We start from the raw sequence: 21582 nt of genomic DNA on the forward strand, positions 1-21582 counted from the left end.
GGAGGGAGATGATAGTTGTATAACCTAATGATTAGGCCTTGATGGGGAATAGTGGGTTTCTTTCCCTGACTTTAAGACTCCATAACATGTGATAGTAATAATTAATTCTAAAACACCCCTCATGAGTAAACTATTTCATAATCATGATACACACTTTATCATAGCATTCAAGGAGCTCCTCCTCATCATAACATGTTGTATAAGAAATCTCATATAATATTTTCTATTAGATATTAGAATAATTTTTAACAAAGAAGTTTATTTGCTTGTATAAACATAAAGGACAACTTGAATTTCTTAATAAAAAGGAAATATAACAAAAATTTCAAGTGATTATTAAAATAAATTTAACTTAATATATGAGTGTGCCATTATTGAAATTTAATATATTAGTATTTTTATTACAATTCTCTCTTGTCAAACCTTAAATTACGCACTTACTATTTTGAAAGGAAAAACAAGCTCTTCCTTCTCTTGTACAATCAATTTTAAAGGACACATTTGTAGTGGTAAAAATGATCTGGCAAAATCAATTACAAAACTAGCATTCTGACAAGACTAAATCGAGCCACCTGTACAACAAAAGTACCGTTGCTATTAAATATGTGATAGAATTATTATTACTGAAGTTGTGCTACAATTAAAGGCCAACAAATATGGTGTCAAGGCTAAACCGGAAGGATCTCTTTCCCACACGCCTTAATAATAGTGGGTGGTCGAATTCAGTAAGTTTGTAGACAGATAAAGGTTAACTAGGCATTTCTGAACGCCATGCAATAAATAATATTATTCTCCTAGGAAGTAGAACTTCTAGTAAAAATTGACACAATTGTAATCATAATAAGCATGGTGGTGGCGCTTCTCTCACAAAATTCAGCAGGAGTCGTCCCTTCTTCCACGTTATGCCACTGTTATACGCTATCGTTCATGCTACTTTGGATTTTGACAGCAGATAGGACATATACATTGTGTATACAACGAGCATATACCAATTCTGTACATTGTAATGGGTTTCAGAGACATAACATTGATAGAGGAGGAAGAACAGGAGTTTCTGAAGGAAAACTGCAGTGAGCTTCCTGTGAACAAAATCAAAGGCAGTTATGAAAGTGTAGAAGAGTATTTGGAGACCCATTTCAGGCTTATGAGAGAAGACCTCATCGCTCCTTATAGGCAGGCTGTGAGGGAGCTCAGAAGGAGAAAATCAAATAATTTCAATTGCAAGTCACTTGCAGACATACAGATATATAATAGTGTAAGAATGGTGGGCATGAGAGCAGAAAATTCAGGTATGTTTTAGTTTTGTTTGAAGAGTTAAATGAATTGGATGCACAGTCATGAAAATTGGGTAAATTCAAAAGTGGGTCTACACTGTATGTCATATTTTGAAATTCAGTAGTTTAGTTGGTCTTGTGGCAAATGGGGCAATGCAGGAGTGGGTATGCAGAACGTTTAAAAATTGAGTCCAGGTATTATGTCGTTAAACTTGGTCATTGCATAAACCGGTATCTAGTGTGTTAAAGATTTTAAACAATGTAGATAATGATATTTGAATAAGCTGGGTTTTAATAGATTGCAAGAGAACTCGGTTGGTTAAATTCATTCGCTGCTAAATTGGGTATGGACAATGTGTTTAAATAATAGTGTAGAAGAGAATCTAATTGTGTGAATTGGGTACATGGAAAGCAACTGTTTTTGTCTATTCTAATGCATATTTGCTTGAGGGCTAGGTAAATATTGGATGGGGTTATGGTCTAGTTTGACATTCTGTGGGGTAAGCTTGGTACATTAAAATTTTTGTAAGCTTAGGTTAGATTGAAATGTACACCATAAATGTCAATTCAAGGTTGTGTTTTGCATGTTTTATTACTGTATCTTAAAAGTTAGATTAGATTATGGGCTGCATTTCACATGCGTGTGGTAAGCTTGAAGCACATTTTAAAGCTTTTTAAACCTTTTCACACTGAAATGTAGACGATAACTGTTAAACCACAATTGCTAATCGTACAAATTGAGTCAATACAAAGTGTTTGTTTTGCATGTTGTTGATTACATGGTATATATTTTGGGTGAGATTATTTGTGGGCTTTAACACTGTGTGGGTAAGCTTGCAGCACATTTTAAAGATTTTTAAACTTGGTTATTACTGGAATGTATGCTGCAAATGTTGCACCAGAACCTCCCACATTGAATCTTAGACTAATGGATAGCCTTGTTAGAGTTTTGGGTGGCATTGTAAAACAGCCGTCTCCTTTTCCCTTGCTTGACTACTTGGTAAGTTAGGGTGAGGCTATGGGCTTCTTTGAGACCGTGTGGGTAAGTTTGAAGAGCATCTGTAAAGTTTTGAACTGTAGGTCGCTTTTGAATGAATATTACAATTGTTACCCTGCAACATTACTGCATTGCCTGTAAGAGTTATGGGTAAGCCTTACAAAACAGTGATTTTTTTTTTTTTTTTTTTTTTTCATTTTTTGGTTGCCTATGATTCAGGAATGGAATATGTTTTGAAGTTCAATGGCATAGAAGGACATAACTATGTGGATTGGGCCAATGGAAAATTGTTAATGTATAATTCTCTGCTCTGCATTTCTGGAAATGGGTTTGAGACCTTTTTCTGGGCTGTGGTTTCAACAAGAAGGCCCAGGGATTTACATGCTGAGAATAAAATTGGGGTGAGAGGCATCGACAAGCTGGAGGCTAAATTTGAGTATGGAGTCGAATATGTTATGTTTGAGTCCACCAGTGCTTTTTTCGAGGCCTATCAGCATGTGTTGAAAGTGCTACAGAGGAAGGAAATGGAGAAGCTTGTTTTTTTGAGGCATCTTGTATTTGTAGAGACTGAGGTTGGGGTTCCAGGGTATTTGGTGTCGGGCAGTAGCAGTGGAGGCAGTGCTGGTAGGGTTGGGGAAGTGGGAAATTTGGCTGCAGGGGATGCTGAGATGGCTGCCAATGGTTGGGGAGAGGGCCAGATGCCTGTAAAAAATGAAGGAAATGATATTGATTGGGCTGCAGGGAGCAACGGGACTGCTGTCGGAGGGATTGATACAGGTTGGGGACCATGCACCAATGAGAGTGCTAGTGATAGTGAGTGGGGAAGGGAAGATACATCTGTGATTAATGATGGAACAGGTAGAGGTTGGGAAGCATTGACCAATGACATTGCTTGTGATGATGGCTGGGAAGGGGAACCTGCATCTGCTGCAAGAGAACTGATGGATACAGATCAAGGTGGACAATCTGTGAAACAAGCAGCTGGGGGAAATGAGAGGGTTAATGATGGTTGGGGACGGGGATTGGATTCTATGATAACTGGAGGAACATACATGGGATGTGGTTTAGATGTTGAGAATTCTGTTTTGGGTAGCGAGGATGCTGATTGGGATTGTTGTCAGGACGCCAACCTTGCAGAAGGCAATGGCCCACATCCTGAAACAGAATTACCTGGGTTTCTTACTACCGATCTTGATGAAAGCCAGGAAGCAGCAGTCAGGCATGGACTCTCAAAGAAGCTGGCGATCATTCAAGGTCCAGCAGGCACTGGGAAAACATTTGTTGGTCTCTTCATAACAGAGCAATTGCTTGCCAATCTGAAGCTACATGGTCCCATAATTGTGGTATGCTATACCAATAGAGCCTTGGACCAGTTCCTCGAAGGTATTTACAAGTATGAAACGAGCCTAGTCCGGCTTGGGACTGGAAGCAAGAGCCAGGTTTTGCAGCAATGCAGCTTAGAAAGGTTTCAAAGGAAATTCAAAATTCGTCTTCCAAGGATTCTTGGTCGTGCAAAAGTCAGGCTTAGGTATATGCAAGAAGAGATGACTGATAAATTAAACTTTCATGCGAAGTGTATGTACGCAGAACATGTAACTAGGGAAGCTCTTGTTATGGTTGCAAAAGAAGAACATATGGACAGTTTATTTTTTTGCAATTGTTGTCAAGATGATGACATTTACCAGTCATGGTTGGCTGGCAATGATAAAGTGCATGCTACTGCTTGCCTGCACTCAGTTGTGGAGTCTAAGATTGAGAATACCACTCGGAATCAATCATTGAATTTCAAAGATGTTGAGGATGATCCTGTAAGTATTGGTTTATTTCTTGAGTATGGTAAGATTGAGGATTTATGGATTTTGGATGCCCCTTCTAGGAAGAAACTAGATGGGTATTGGTTGAACCAAATTAAATTGCACGGGCAGAGAGCTTTCTGGAATTTGGCTCCTGAATATGAATCTTTAATCAATGAAATTGTGGAGACAAAAAGCAAAATTCAACAATATGTATTAAGAAGTGCAAAAATCTTGGGTATGACCACTACTGTAGCAGCAAGGTTCTTTGATATATTGCACTCTATAAAACCACAGGTGATGATAGTAGAGGAAGCTGCAGAGGTCTTGGAAGGTCAGCTGTTAGCTTGCCTGAATCCTCACATTGAGCATCTAATTCTCATAGGAGATCACTTGCAGCTCCGACCTTCTGTTGCTTCCTCGCAACTTGCCCTCAAGTACAACTTCGACATTTCTTTGTTTGAAAGATTGGTGAACAATGAAATAGAATATAAAACACTAGAAGTACAGAGGAGAATGAGGCCTGCAATTGCCTATCTTCTCTCAGATTTTTATCCAACTGTTAGAGATCATAGATGTGTTCAAACCTTAGAGAACATTAGAGGGGTCCTGAGCAATGTGTATTTCCTGGATCATTCAAATGTAGAAAGTTGCATGGATAATTCAGGTAGCAAATTCAATCATGGGGAAGCTGATTTGGTGGTTGAGTTTGCGCTGTATCTAATGAACAAATGTGGCTATTCTCCACAGGATATAAAAATACTTAGCATGTATAGATCTCAAGCTACTGAGATAAGTCAGCGTTTCTTGCAGCATTTTTCTAGAAAAAAGAGATTCCGGGTTAAATACCACAGTGAAGATGCACCAATGGTAAGATGTGTTGACGAGTTTCAGGGGGAAGAAAGTAACATTGTAATTCTTTCATTGGTAAGGAATGTAACTCGAACACAATCTTCAAATACAGAATCTATAGGTTTTTTGGGAATTTCAAACAGAATTCTTGTTGCTCTGAGTAGAGCTAGAATGGGACTTTATATGTTTGGGAATGCAGAACTTCTTGCTGAGAAAAGTCAAATATGGGCTGAAATCATAAATCGTCTAAGTAAAAATGGATGGATTGGAACTAGGATTAAACTGTGTTGTCCTAATCATGAAGAGCAAGTATTTCGAGTTCGCACATTAAAAGATTTTAAGACCGCCTTTTGTCGTTTAAAATGTGAAGCTACTCTAAAATGTGGTCACAAATGCATGCGATATTGCCATGTGGGAGGTCATGACAACATCACCTGTTTTAGGAAATGTGGTAACATTCTTCCATGGTGTTCACATACTTGTATGAAGCAGTGCCATTTTGATTTGGATACATGTCATCCATGTTTTCAATGTAATCATTCCAAGTGATATCAGCATACCTGTACACAACTGTTTCTTGTGCCCATTTGAAGTCACGAAGGAGGTAATTGGGTCAGTTTTAAAGCGATTTCAGAGTGATCAAAATTTCAATACATTTAGGGTTATATTTCATTGTTATCTCTGGTTTTATATGTCACTTATTGTTTGAAGCTTTTGAATGCCATTTACGCAGGGTTTGGAGTCTTAGGTGTTGCAGCTGTTGCAATTAAACACCAAGAGTAATTCACCCACTGCTAGTGAATCTAGCACGGTCAAGCCTCAGGGCATGGTAATGTCTCCCAAACATTTCATGCATTGCAGCTAATCTCTAATGTTCCCAGCATTACACATTGCAACTAGTGGGCCTTAAATGTTATCTTCCCACATCTGATATCAATGTATTAGAATTCACTTGCTGTAATCTAAGTAAAATGAATTGCTAGAAGTTTCTTTTGAACTTGCATAACAACTTTATCAGTAATTACCAATAGAAATAACTTGTGAGTGCACAGATCAAATTTTCTTCTTGATGGGATCTTGGCAATTTTTTTTGAAGATCGAGTGATCACTTATCTGCAGTTTGTTTGACAACCTGAAATGTTTACATGCTTTCTTGACATTGAGAATTTCAGATTAGTTGGATTTTTGTATATCTATGAACTATGAATGATTTGCATCTCCGAAAATTGCGTTATTAATTATTAAGTTGCTGTGAATTTGAAATAATGGCTAAATTAGGCATTTGAATGACATGATTTATGGTTTAGAACTTTAGACAGGAATAAAGAAATTCAAGGTTATCGGCTGAAAAGAAGAGTGTAGGATGCCTTTTTTTCTTGTTTGATGGAAGATTAGGGTCACAGAGTCCTGGTTGGTGTAAAAATAATGTCTCCCATATTATTTTCATTTAAATTTCCTTGAAAAGAGGCATATCAAACTCTAAGTTTGCTTGCTTTCTATAGAAATTATGCCTTTGTTCATATTGACTGCATTTAAATTTCTTTGAAAAAGGGCATATCCAATTTTAAGCTTGCATGCTTTCTCCAGAAGTAAAATGGCTTTGCACCGAGACAATTAATTTATTGTTAATGTTGAGCAATGTTAAAACATGTTTTCTTTGTCTATACTGCTTTAATGGCATCAAAACCATTTTTGTTCAAAGAAGTTTACTCCTATCCTGTAGAATCCTATACGATGTGTTTACTGTACTGGGTAAAGAAATCAACGCATACAGGCAATAGATAGAAACAACAGAACTCCTATTATTTGCATATGCCAAAAGATTACATACAGATGATAAGATGATTTACAATGATCCTGAAGAGTGTATAAATAATTTCCAAAGAACCTTCTCGAAGGGGTCTGTCGGCTACATAACAATTACCGAAGGGCCTGTCGGCTACATAACAAGAACCTTCTCAAAGGGACCCGTCGGCTACATAACAAGAACCTTCCCAAAGGGACCCATCGGTTACACAATATCTACCGACGACATACATCTTGTCGGCTACACAATATTTACCTACGACATCCATCCCCCCCAAAAAGAATAGTCGTCTCCGGACGACAATACAACAAAATTGTACAACTAATGACATCAACCAGAATCAAGATACTAGGTAGGGGGATGGGTCCATGCTCTCAGATCGCTCAGCTCAGCCCGAAGCTTGTAGACCTGCTCCTTCCAAACCTTCAACTCAGCCTCCGCTTCCATTTGAAGCTCTAGCGCTGACTGCATCATCGCTCCAACTTCTCCCATCTCTTTCTCCTTGTTCGCTACTGCCTGCTCCTTCTCTGCTGCCAACTGCTCCTCTGCTACCAATCCCCCCCAAAAGAAAAAGTCGTCTTCAGACGACAATTACAAAATATTTGAGACAATTAACAAACAAAATACATGAACTGACTAACTACACTGCTTCTGTCACATCACTTTCACATTTGTCTCGTGCCTGCACCAAACTGGTCTCCAAACCACGTTGCATCTGTAGCCTCTGCTAACACAATACTGTCTCCTTAGCTGACCTTGATAGCCACCCATGCCACTTTCTCAGTTTCCAACTCCTGGGTACCCTGAGCCAAGTGTCACTGTACTGCCTCCAACTGAATATGATCAGCTCCTCCCGAGCTCTCTATGCATCTGCCAAGATAGCCTAATGTCCAACACTTACTCCAAGTGCCTTTGGTACACAGACACTCCATGCCTGCAGTAACTCTAGGTCTCATCAATTGGTCATACTTCCCACGATTGATAATCCGCAACGACTGGGGATCTAGGGGACATCGCCCCCAGCGGGGTCGAGGGGCAGAGCCCCTCGCCACCAAGATCAAATTAGCACTCCGAAACTCACACAAAATTGCATAGAACACACTATTTCTGGCAATTGCTTATGCCTACCCTTCCCTTTGGCATCATGCATTACTCATTTCCAACTGTTTCAATTTGTCGTCGTCTTTTTTTTTTTGCTCCTCTCTTTTGAGTGCTTCCTTGTGCCCTTCTCTTTTGACTGCTTCGAACATACGGTGCCCAAAAAATTGCAATTGTCGTACTGCTGGCATATATTTTAAACCCTTCTGAAAGCTCTCCATAATCCATACAGTATCAATAAGAAGACTTAATAATCTGAAAATGCCGTGTAGTGCTTTGACTCAAACTTGCAAATCCTCCAGATCTGTATGGAAGCCGTACGCCAGCAAAGCATGAAAGTAAACAAGGAAACCTTCTTCCAAAATTTGTACACCAAGCCAAATCTGGACGCTAAGCTAGGTCCTAAAATCCGTACGCCAATCTCTTGAAATCTGTATGCCCATTATAGAAGAAAAAAACCTGTACAACAATCTCCAAAAATCTGTACGCCAAATATAGAGAAAAACCCTGTACGACAATCTCCAAAAAACTGTACGCCAAATATAGAGGAAAAATCTGTACGATAATGTCCAAATTTTTTGAAATCCATACACTAATTTATGGAGAATCCATACGCCAATCTGGGGAGTCCATACACCAAGTTGGTATTTGGTCTGCTCTCCAAAATCCTTATAAATAGACTTTATAAAAACCGGTATGGTGTGTGTGACTTTAGAAAGCCGTATAGTGCATAGGCTTAAAAAGCCGTACGGTGGAGGTTATTGTGAAAATCTGTACGATGACTAAATCAATAAAATTTCCCAGCCGTACACCACACTCGGGGAAAATATCCGTACATCAAGATAAATCAAACCTTCATGATCCTTACCTTAATTCCACCATATGGTGTCCTTCAGGAGGCCACAAGTTGTTGTACGGTGCCAAGCAGAAGATGCATCCTCCAGTTAACTAGAAAATCTGTATAGCAAGGACATCAAATTGGTGAATCCATACATCAACTTAATCTGCAAAATTTTAAATCATAAGGCAATTGCATCTGTACGTTACATCCTTGCCTGCAAGTTTCAGAATTTGCAATGTACTTGGAAAGCCGTACGGTGGATGCTCTTAAAAATGCCATACAGTGACTTTTCACTTACTCTTTTTTTTTTTTTGATTGACTCTGTCCTTACTTATCTTACATTTGTACAATATTTACATATATACAGTATTTACAGTCGTTCTTTTTTCAGTGGTTCGACCACGAAAGTGCATTATTTCTTTCATGGTAGACATTCAACTTCGACCTATTCACTGTGTCGACCACTTTCTTTCCATCTGGCATCCATAGTTTTATTGCTTCGTTATCACCCACTTCCCGAATCTTGTACGGCCCGACCCATTTCACTTGAAACTTGCCTGGTTTGATCTTGTTCCATCCGTCATACGTCAACACCAACTGTCCCGGTTGAAACTTGTTCAATTTCAGGTTTCTATCATGCCATGCTTTGCGCCTGTTCTGTGTCACCTTCGTGGCCCCTTGTGCCTGCAATCGTCGCTCATCAAGTTTATTTAAGGTACATGATCTCTCCATCCGGTTTTTCATATCGTCTAGTTTGTTCCCGAAGCTTGGTACCATGGACTCCGTCAGTTGCCCCTTCTTGCCGTCAATAACACCACTCCGTACTGCTGCAACTTTTATTAAACCCTTCCTATTTGTTTTCTGTGTAGACCGTATGATGTGTCTTTCGTGTTGCCGACACCTTTCTGTTATATCTGTGGTTTGATTTAACATTTTTTTTCTGCGTAGTTGTACGGTGGGATCTTTCTTTTCCTTGGGTTCGTACTATATGTTCTTCCCCTTAGCTTCAGCCGTAACCACCTTTCCTTCTCCCGCTTCTCTGTATTCCTTCGCACATTCATTTTCCTCATCTTTCTCACCTTTGTCCACTCTTAACATATTACAGCTCGGAAAGAGTTCGTAGTCCTCTATCTGCCAGTGGTAAAGACCGTTCACCGAATCCAAATCGTCGTCCATTGAACCTCCTTCCAACCGCAGGACTCCCTCATGATCTGGTTCCATACGCTGCCTCCTTTCATCCTCTTCTTTGGAATCTGATGACAGAGCTTCTTCCCTTACCATTTGTGTGTGCAGATCAATAGTGAATTTCCTCCCTTTGCTTTCTAGTGATAATGTATTTTTCTTCCAGTCATGCTTGGCCTTCGCTTGCACAAGCCATCCACAGCCCATAATAGTGTTGTATCCTCTCCTCTTCAGTGGGATGACGACAAAGTCGAGTAGGAACGACTGTGTTCCAATTGTCATTGGTTGCGCCGTGAGGACTCCCAACGGTTTGATCCTGTGCTGTTCTGCCGTTAATAATTGGAACGTAGGTGGCCACAACGTCGACTGTCCCAACCTCTTCCAGGTATCCTTTGGTAACACATTGACATTGGACCCTTCGTCCATAATCGTGTTTGTCAGGATAGTCCCTTGAATTCCCATTTTAATGACTGCTGGATGCCGGCCGGATGAGAGGGCTAGCAGCATCGGATCTTCCGTACTTGCGCCACTTTCTTTCTCCCTTACTTTGTTGGTAACTTAGTAGTTGGAGATATATTCGTGAGTGCCATACGGAGCTGAGGCATTCTGAGCATTAGATCATTTATCCAGACGGATACCTCGGTTTGTAATATTTGTCGTATGAAGTTCTGTTTTGCATAGTTCTATGCGGAGATACGAGTAGTGTCCTTCAGGTGTGCCTTCTCTGCTTGTGTTGCTTTTTCGATCTCTGCTTGCGCTTCCTCCAGTCTCTTCTTTTCCTCCGTCGGATCGGGGTATACTTTCACTTGCTTCCGTGTGATGGCCAAAACCTCTTCTTCGTCCGTCTCGACGGTGATCAAATTTACTCTTGATTTCGGGCACTTAGCATCTTCATGATTGTCGGGTCCGCACCATCTACATAACAATTTCGGTGTGTTCGCCATTGTACAGTCTAGGGTGAAGTGGCCCCACAAATAGCATATGCGGCATTGAACTATCAGCCGACTGTTTGCATCGTATTGAATTCGACTCCTCCCGGCATTATTATTGTTGCCGCCGTTGTTTTGACTGCGCTGATTATTTCTATATCCTCTCGATGTGGCACCCTTCGTACTAGCATTCCCGCTCCCTCCCGACGCGGACGCCTCCTGTGTGAGGAATACTTGCTGCGGTGCTCTTGTTTTCAAGTTGAAAGGGTATTCCTTTGTCAAATGTCCCATGATCTGGCAAATCTTGCAAAATTGGTCTTTCGGGCAAGATCCCTTCGTATGGCCTTCTTTCTTGCACTCGGTGCACCACAACTCGTTTCCCTTGGTCTCCTTCTGCATGTTCTTGAATTCTTTCATCATCCGAATCATATCCTATGGAGGGCACGGACCTTCTTGTTGTCCTTTTCCTCATCATTGCTCTTGTCTTCTGAAGATGCGTTGTCATCTGAATTAGACGAGCTACTCTTCTTTTTTATCTTTTGTTCACTTTCTAGGTTCATTGCCCGATTGTACGCTTCAGTGTATGACGATGGCGGCACGATTTTCATCTTCTTTCGCAACTTCGGGTGTAGGCCCTTAATGAACCATCTTTTCTGTAACCCATCAGTCGGCTTATTTTCCATTTTATTGATCAAGTCCTTCAACTTCCTGGCATAGACTTGGATTGTTTCATTCTTCCCCTGTTTTGTATTGTATATCTCCGCTACAATTTCATTGTCGTCGCGCAACAGTTGAAATTCGATAGTAAACTCCTTAAGGTCGTCCCAAGTGGTTAATTTCTGTGGATCTGTATCGGCGAACCAATCAATTGCAACACCCTATAGGGTTGCCGGAAACTGTTGGACCCATTCGTTTGTATCTGTTATGCCATTCGCCCACCAAATCGTTTTGCATGTTTTACAATGACGGATCGGATCGGCTACTCCATCACTATCAAATTTTGACAACTTTTCCTTTGGTCCTGCCATTACTATTCGAAGTTGAGGGTGTTGTTGTGTACCTGCATTGTTTTGCACTCCTGCGCTGTTTTGGACACTCACGCTGTTCTGCACACTCGCGCTGTTCTGCACACTTGCGCTGTTTTGCACACCCGCGTTGTTTTGTACACTCACGTTGTTTTGTACACTTGCGCTGTTTCCGACAGTCGTGTTAAGAAGGGTTTTTGTCAACTGAAGTTGTTCGTTCCGGAAGTGTATCTCAGATGAAGAGTACACTCTACGCTCGTGCTCCCTCGGCACTCCAAACTGTGCGAGTCAATCCTCTTCCATCTAGATTCTCTTCCCTCGGCGTATACAGGTTCAGAAACTCCTCCCAAACTTCTTCCACCAATTCCACCCGTTGTCGAGTCTCCTCCAACAATTCTTCCGTGCTACGATGTTTGTTAGTAATTTGTTGAAACCGTCGTCTACGTTCGGCCTGTTGTGCCAAAATTAAATTTTCTTGTGCGGCACATATTTTGTCCTTTTCCTTTAGCTTATTCTTATTCTTGTTCAGCTGATTTGGCATTTAGTCTTCATCCATCTGCCTTCGTACCAAGTCCACCGGGCAACGGCGCCAAATGTTTATTGTACTGGGTAAAGAAATCAATGCATATAGACAATAGATAGAAACAACAGAACTCCTATTATTCGCATATGCCAAAAGATTACATACAGATGATAAGATGATTTACAACGATCTCGAAGAGTGTATAAATACTTTCCGAATAACCTTCTCGAAGGGGTCTGTCGGCTACATAACAATTACTGAAGGGCCCGTCGGCTACATAACAAGAACCTTCCCGAAGGGACCCATTGGCTACACAATATCTACCGACGACATACATCCTGTCGGCTACACAATATTTACCTACGACAAGGTGTTTCTGGTAACCCTTTCTATAAAGTTGTTAATTGGCATTGTTAGTTTAGAGATTTTGTAGGGTTGGAGGTCTCTCCAATTACTCAAGTAGAGATTGATTACTGGGCCAGGCTGCCTTATTTTAGCTTTTGCTAGAGAACATTTGACCTGGTTTCCTCTCTTGAAAGAGTAAGGTTTTGTCTTTGTGTATTTATAACTTTGACCTCTGATTACTTTTTGGCACTAGTGTTCTGTCTAATTATATTTTTGAGAAGTTACTTTGTTTGCATATATTGTCCATTTTGAAGCTCTGAATATAGTTGATACTATTAATTCTTAAACTTATTTCTTCTGTGCTTGCTGACATTCATTTTTAAATTCTAATATGTTTCTAGTATTACTATTTATGTTGTGTAGATCTATGTTTCTGCATCAGCTGTGATTTGTTTTTGCAGATTTTGCTTCTGTCAGGTGTTAGCCGACTGGATGGGTCCGGCGGTGTTTCGGTATTCTGTAGCCGACGGTCCAACGGTGTTTTGTATTTTGTAGCCGACGGTCTGGCGGTGTTTCGGTATTCTGTAGCCGACGGTCCGGCGGTGTTTCTGTATTCTGTAGCCGACGGTTTGGCGGTGTTTCTGTATTCTGTAGCCGATGGTCCGGCGGTGTTTTTGTATTTTGTAGCCAACGGTCCGACGGTGTTTTGGTATTCTGTAGCGGACGGTCCGGCGATAAATAATTTGTAGCGGATAGAATAATTGTGGCCGACGGACTCCTTCGGGAAGGTTCGGCGGTAGTATTTATAGCCCGTCTGGGACCATTGTAAATCATCATTCATCTACTATTGCTAATATAATTTTGTTGTTCGTGTTCTATTGTTTGTATGCGTTGATTCTTTTACCAGTACGGTAAACATTTGGCGCCGTTGCCTTATGAATCTGGAAGGTGGGAGGAATGAAGATTAATGCCAAATCAGCTTAACAAGGATTGAAATAAGGCGAAGGGAAAAGATGGAATCCGTACTGCGCAAGAGAATTTAATTCTGGCATAGGAAGCCGAACGCTGACGGAGATTCCAGAAGATTACCGACGGAAACTGAAGTGTGGAGGAATTGTTGAAGGAGACTCGACAGCGGGTGGAATTGGTGGAAGAAGCACGGGAGGAGTTCTTGAATTTGTGTTCGCCAAGGGAAGAATATTCAGATGGGAGAGCATCAACTCGCACGGCTCGCAGTGCCGACGGAGCACGAGCGTGGAGTGACCTCTTCGTCCAGGATAGACTTCCGCGAGAAACAATTTCGAAGGATCCTCCGTCTTCACCAAGGGTTGCAACTGTCGACACCTTCGGTGTGGGAGTGCAGACCGCTGGTGTGGGAGTTCAGACTGCCGGTGTGGGAGTACCGACCGCCGGTGTGGGAGTGCAGATTGCCGGTGTGGGAGTCCAGACTGCCGGTGTGGGAGTGCCGACCACTGTAGGAGTGCAGACCTCCAGAGTTATGGCGGGACCCAAAGAAAAATTACCGAAATTTGAAGGCGATGGTACAGCCGACCCCCTCCGACATTGTAAGACATGTGAGACGATTTGGTGGGCAAATGGAATCACAGATGCCGACGAATGGGCCAGGCAATTTTCGGCAACCCTACGGGGGGTCGCGATTGATTGGTTTTCGGATATGGATCCACAGGATATGGATCCACATAAGCTAAATACATGGGATAACATTAAAAGGGAGTTCTTGGCGGAATTTAAACTCTTGCGGGATGATAATGAAATTGTAGCGGAAATTTTCAATACCAAGCAAGGGAAGCACGAAACTGTCCGTGTCTACGCCAGGAGATTGAAAGACTTAATAAACAAAATGGAAAGCAAGCTAGCGGACGGATTGCAGAAAAGGTGGTTTGTGGACGGCCTACACTCGAAGTTGCGGAGGAAAATGAAAATTGTGCCACCGTCATCATATGCCAATGCTTATAACAGAGCACTTGACCTTGAAAGTGCGCAGAAGACAAAGAAGAAGAAAACCAGCTCCTCTGACTCTGATGATGATGAATCTGCTGGAGATGATAGCAGCGACGACGAAGGTAGTAACAAAAAGGTTCGTGCCTTACAGAAGGATATGGTTCGAATGATGAAGGAGTTTAAAAATATGCAGAAAGAGCCAAAAGGTAGTGAATTGTGATGCACGGAATGTAAGACCGACGGTCATACTAAAGGATCGTGTCCGAAGCACCAATTCTGTGACATCTGTCAGATCATGGGCCATTCAACAAAAGACTGCCCCTTTAACATGAAGACAAGAGAATCTCCGCAGGTGTTTCTCACACAAGAGGCTTCCCCGTCGGGTAGTAGTGGAAACACGAATATCACCGGTGCTACATCTGGAGGATACAGGAATAATAGTAGAGGGCAAAATAACAATACAAACAATAACAATAATAATGGGAGCCGAAGTCGAACTCAATATGATGCAAATGGATAGCCGATCGTTCAATGCCGAGCATGTAATTTGTGGGGTCATTTTGCGCGGGATTGTACAGCGGCAAACACACCCAAATTATTATGCAGATGGTGCGGACCCGACGATCACGAAGATTCCAAGTGTCCCAAGGCTGGAGTAAATTTGATCACTGTTGGCACGGATGTAGAGGAGGTTCTGGCAATTACGCGGAGGCAAGCGGAGGAAAAGAGAAAAGTGGGGGAAGCGCAGGCATCGTCGGTGGGGACATCTCAGTTGAAGGACATCACCGGCACCTTGGCAAGGAACTTCGCAGAAAAAAACATTGTACGACAGATCTTACAAACGGAGATACCGGTCAAGATAAGTGACCTTCTCACAATGCCCCAGTTACGGACGACCATTCTGAATCATACACCGTTTCCGAAAGCACCGGAGGACACAGGAAGGGACAGTAGGGAAGCGACGACAACAGACCCAATGCTGCTGGCACTCACATTCGGACGACATCCGACGGTCGTCGAGATGGGGATTTTGGGAAATGTTTTGACAGAGACAATTGTTGACGGAGGGTCCGGTGTGAATGTGTTGCCGAAGGATACTTGGAAGAAGTTGGGAAAGCCGACATTGTGGCCACCTGCATTTCAGTTGCTCACGGCAAACCAACATGGAATCAAACCGTTGGGAATCTTGAAAGCGCAACCGGTAACAATTGGTATGCAACCATTTTTATTGGATTTTGTGGTTATTCCATTGAAAAGAAAAGGATATGATGCTATTTTGGGACGAGATTGGTTGGTGCAAGCAAAAGTAAAGCATGATTGGAAACGAAATACCCTATCAATGGAGCACGGAGGCAAAAGATTCACAATTGACCTGCATACACAAATGGTCGGTGAGGAGGTAGCATCGTCAGATTCAGAGAGTGACGGCGAAAGTGACGACGAAGCAAAGAGGAGAATGGAACCAGACGAAGAGGGAGTATTGAGACTTGACGGAGGATCGAATGACGACGACCTGGACTCGGTGAATGGCCTTTACCACTGGTAGAGAGAAGACTACGAACTCTTTCCAAGTTGTAATATGCTAAGGGTCGACGAAGATAAGAAAAAGGAGGAAAACGAATGTCCGGAGGAATGCAGGGAAGTGGAAGAAGGAAAAGCTATCATGGCTGAAGCTGAGGGGAAGAACATACAGTCTGAACACAGAAAAATGAAAAATCCCATTGTCCGGTATATGGTGAATGGACCGCGCGGAAAGAAAAGGTTACACCGCAGCATAAAATTAGTGGAAGGGCACCGATAGCAAGGAAATAATCCAGTTGCGCGACGATTGCAGGCACCGTGGGTGACGGGGGTGGCACAGAACAAACGTAAGGCGTACGACGGTCAGAATGAAATCAAAGTGGAAAAGTTTAAGGGCAGATGGGTTGGACCATATCAGATTCGGAAGGTCGGCGACAATGGAGCGATTAGATTATCAACTTTGGACGGGCAGAAGATACCTCCGGTAATCAACAGATCCAAATTCAAAATATATGGTGCTAGGAAGACTCTGTCACTGTCACAGGATGGCTAGCTGACTCCCGTCGTTGCAGAATGGCGACGCCTAGAGGAAAAATGGAGGTACCTCTGTTATTTGATTTCTTTTAGGAAAAAAAAACAAAACAAAACAAAAAAAAAAAAACAAAAAAAAGAAAAAAAAAAAAGAAAAAAAAAAGAAAAACCGATTGGAAGGCCTGCGGACAGGAAGGCCTGCGGACTGAAAGTCTCGCAGGCAACTGCCTGTCCGCGGGCAAGAGACCCCCGCGGAGTGTAAAGCCCCGCAGCATATTTACTCCGGCAGAGAAAGGAGGAAGACTGACAGCATAAGTTCCTCCAGCAGAAAAAAAAGAAGAGAGAGCCCCCACGGGCATTATATTTTATAAAATCCTCGCCGTTAACCGCCAGTGAAAGAATAGTCCGCGGGTAAGGAAACAAAGCCCGCGGGTAGGAGAAGAATGGGCCGCGGGTAGAAAAAGAAAGATCGAGGGTGAGGACAGAAAGGCCGCGGGGAGGATAGGAAGGCTGCGGGTGACGACAGGAAGGCCGCGGGTGAGGATAGAAAGGCTATGGAGCACGGTTCGGAATGCAAATCATGCGGTTACAAGAATTCAAATACCAGAAAAAGGAGGGACAATCACACACAGCTGTTGGCAAGTATTGGTTTAATTGGCAGCACTGTTGATTAAGATTTCTCTTCTCCTCTTCCGCGGGTTGAGATTTTTTTATAATGGACGGAGGAAACAAAATAAGAAGAAATAAGTCATTGTTGCATGGAGTCAGCAGGCAAGCGAAAGCCATGGAAGAGTCAGTTGGCGGCAAATATGGAGAAGAATTTTTGTGTGCAGAGGGATTTGTGGTGGATTGTAGAGGAAGCAGTAAATTAAAAAAAAAAAAAAAAATGACGACAGAATCAAGTTGTTCAGAATGATGACAAAAATGGTGTGATTCGTGCATTTTTGTGTGGGTTGCGAAGTGTTAATTTGGTCTTGGCGGCGAGGGGCGCTGCCCCAGGACCCCGCGGGGGCGCTGCCCCTTGACCCCGCTAGGGGCGTTGTCCCTTGGACCCCCAGTCGTGGCGGATATCAGTCGTGGGAGTCTGACCAGTTGAGAAGAGTTGAAGTTGCTGCAAGCATGGACTTTCTGTGTACCAAAGGCAGTGGGAGCAGGTGTTGGCTGTGAGGCTGTCTTGGTGGATGCGTAGAGAGCTCGGGAGGAGCTGATCATCCAGTTGGAGGCAGTGCAGCGACACTTGGCTCAGGGTACCGAGGAATTGAAAATAGAGAAAGCAGCACAGGTGGCTATCAAGGTCAGCTTGAGGAGACAGTATTGTGTTAGCAGAGGCTACAGATGTAACGGGATGAATGTGGAAGTGATGTGACAGAAGCAGATTTTTCTTGTTGTAGTCACTTTGATGATATATTTTGTTTGTTAATTTCTCTCAGATATGTTGTAATTGTCGTTCGGAGACGACTTTTCTTTTTGGGGGGGATGGTGTTAGCCGACTGGATGGGTCCGGCGGTGTTTCTGTAGCCGACGGTCCGGCGGTGTTTCGGTATTTTGTAGCCGACGGTCCGGCGGTGTTTCTGTATTCTGTAGCCGACGGTCCGGCGGTGTTTTTGTATTCTGTAGCCAACGGTCCGGCGGTGTTTCGGTATTTTGTAGCCAACGGTCCGGCGGTGTTTTGTATTCTGTAGCCGACGGTCAAGCGGTGTTTCGGTATTCTGTAGCCGACGGTCCGGCAGTATTTCTGTATTCTGTAGCCGACGGTCTGGCGGTGTTTTTGTATTCTGTAGCCAACGGTCCGGCGGTGTTTCGGTATTTTGTAGCCGACGGTTCGGCGATAAATAATTTGTAGCGGATAGAATAATTGTGGCCGACGGACTCCTTCGGGAAGGTTCGGCGGTAGTATTTATAGCCCGTCTGGGATCATTGTAAATCATCATTCATCTACTATTGCTAATATAATTCTGTTGTTTGTGTTTTATTGTCTGTATGCGTTGATTCCTTGTTTCGGTATTCTGTAGCCGACGGTCCGGCGGTGTTTCTGTATTCTGTAGCCGACGGTCCGGCGGTGTTTTTGTATTCTGTAGCCAACGGTCCGGCGGTGTTTCGGTATTCTGTAGCCGACGGTTCGGCGATAAATAATTTGTAGCGGATAGAATAATTGTGGTCGACGGACTCCTTCGGGAAGGTTTGGCGGTAGTATTTATAGCCCGTTTGGGATCATTGTAAATCATCATTCATCTACTATTGCTAATATAATTCTGTTGTTCGTGTTCTATTGTCTGTATGCGTTGATTCCTTTACCAGTACGGTAAACATCAGGAAGGTTGCATCCTCTTGTAATTTACTCTTAACTCATTTTAGAAATCCCCCTGACAGTGAAATCGGCCTAGCTGGAATCTTGCTTGGTTTTATATGGTTTTAAATTATTATCTCTCATTAGCTAGAATATTATCTGGGATGTGGTATCATCTTCAATATAAATCTTGATTGCCAATTCTTGGTTTCAGCATATGTATTTGTTTTCTCCTCTTTGTCTGTCTTAGAGTCATTGGTCTTATGTGAAAACTTTGTTTTCTTGGATTTCAATTCTATTTGTGCCACAATGGCTCTATTTGAGCTCTCTATTACTGAATTTCTGCATTCCAAGTCTCTGTGTTACATTGGCTTTATTTAAGTTTTCTTTGCTGAATTCCTGGATACTGAGTCTTTCTGTGCTACATTTTCTCTATTGTTTTGGTTATTTTCAGGGCTTGATTATTTTTTCACATTAATGATGCAAAACTCTTTTCATTAACCAGATTTCTAAAGATAATGTATAGCATTATGTACAGACACAACGTTGGAAATTATTTTGTTATGCACTGTCTATACTGATTTTGGAAACCATATATTGATACTTCAAGTTCTTATCAAAGATGGCGCAACAAGATCAAGCACCGCTGCATCCCTTCATTTGTACAAATTCTTCAGTAAAGACTTAAATAATTTGCACAATCAGTCCACAAGTTATTAAGTATGGTCAGTGAGAACAAGTACATCTAGTGCACATGTCAATTTGGTTACGTTGGGTAATCAATTATTAAAATATCTGCAGAATAATAAGGTCATCCATGAGAATGAATAATGATTCTCTAGTCATTGTCCTTTCCTTCACCCCATCATGAATTAGTCCACCACTCCACCTAAGATTAGTTTCTTGCACAAAGCCTTCAGATTTGAAAGGTCTTGCTATATTTCATTTTTAAAATATGACTTGCTTGTGTGTAAATCTAGTTCACCTATGTTTTCTATGTGGATTAGCTTATGCCTGGAAATCTTATATGATTCGTGGTTTGAGAAGGTTAATGGCATTAGGGGTGGAATAAGTCAAACTTTGCACAAGACAAACTTGCAAAATTGATTTTTTGCATTAGGCTTCAAACAATGAGCAATTAGTTGCTTATTGGTTCTGTTTAGGTTTAGGCTTTTTCTGAACATTGTGAGGACATTGGTTCATTTTTGGATTTATGGTTCTCCTAACTCAGGATTCAGTTAATGCAAGTTACGCTCCCATTCAAAGATTGGATTCCTACTGAGAAGACAAATGTCCAGTGTTTGAACTATCCAAGATGGTATGTGGATGTTTCTCAATAAAGTCCCTGTCCCCATATCTCAGAGGTGTTTCAGAGGAGAAAGAAATCTGCAAGCATTAGAAATCTTTGTTGACAATAGCTAGCAAAAGTTGATTAAGAAGTTTTTATGGTGTCAATTTTTTTAACAATCTTCTGCCTCTACTGCAAAGAAAAATAACCTTTTTAATAACTCTGGATCCTGCCCAGCAATGCTGGTACATGAAATCAGAGTGGGTGTTTTCTTAAGAAGTGCTTCATTGTGACATCTGTATAGTTATGGAGGCCTTAAAAATAACGAACAATGCCCTCATATACCACATTTTGGAATGATCAAGGAGGCTGTAGCTGCCATAAGACACTGACGAAAAAACTTTTGATCAATATTATTGTATCAAAAGGAAGGAAATTATGAAATGTGTTGTTGGTAAAATTATAAAATAGCCAATGGGTAGATCAGCATGTTGTCGGTAATTATTACGTAGCCGACGAATAGAATTAATTATATCTGAATGGACGCGACGGTTGAGTCACCCCTTTGGGAAGGTATATGTACACCGTTAGAAATGGACTGTAATCATCATTGGAAGCACTATGTAATTAATCTCTTCGGCATATATGCGAATAATAAAAGGAGCACTGCTGTGTTACATATTTTTGTCTATTGTCGTTATGCATTAAACTATTTACCCCATATGGTAAACATTTGGCGCCGTTGCCCAATGGACCTGGAACGAAGGCAGAGGAAAGAAGACTAATGCTGAATCAGCTTAACAAGGATAGAAATAAGATAAAGGAAAAAGATGAAATATGCACCGCACAAGAAATTTTAATTTTGGCACAACAGGCCGAGCGCAGACGGAGGTTTCAGCAGATTGCCGACGGACACCGAAGCACTGAGGAATTATTGGAAGAGACTTGACAGCGGTTGGAGTTGGTGGAAGAAACAAGGGAGGAATTTCTTAACTTGTATACACCGAGTGAAGAGAATCTAGAGGGAAGGGAATTAACTCGCACGGCTCTGAGTGCCGAGGGAGCACGAGTGTGGAGTAAACTCTTTGTCCGCGATACACTTCCGGAACGGACTTAGCTTAATGAAGACCCTTTTTCACCAATTAACACGGTTGTGGGAAATAAGAGGACTGTTTGAAACAACGCAGGTGTGTAGAAAAGCGCGGGAGTGCAGAACAGCGTGGGTACACAACAAGCATCTCTAATTCGAATAGTAATGGTTGGACCAAAGGAAAAATTGCCAAAGTTTGATGGTGATGGAACGATTGATCCAATCAGACACTGTAAG

The 21582-nt window shown here is 42.0% G+C and overlaps 1 protein-coding gene across 1 annotated transcript in view; it reads left to right on the forward strand.

Annotated features, from left to right (window-relative positions):
• The first annotated feature begins 643 nt into the window (after positions 1-643).
• Positions 644-21582, forward strand: part of LOC149544792 (uncharacterized) — an 84346-nt gene continuing 63407 nt past the window's right edge. The window contains exons 1-3 of the mRNA XM_089795366.1: positions 644-1289; positions 2491-5520; positions 5650-5745. Of these exons, the coding sequence (XP_089651492.1) occupies positions 1007-1289; positions 2491-5465 (3258 nt within the window). The 5' untranslated portion in view covers positions 644-1006 and the 3' untranslated portion in view covers positions 5466-5520; positions 5650-5745. The remainder of the gene's footprint in view (positions 1290-2490; positions 5521-5649; positions 5746-21582) is intronic.

The sequence above is a fragment of the Cupressus sempervirens genome, chromosome 8, assembly GCF_028749045.1.
Source record: "Cupressus sempervirens isolate cs-2001-9-10 chromosome 8, ASM2874904v1, whole genome shotgun sequence".
Lineage (NCBI taxonomy): Eukaryota > Viridiplantae > Streptophyta > Pinopsida > Cupressales > Cupressaceae > Cupressus > Cupressus sempervirens.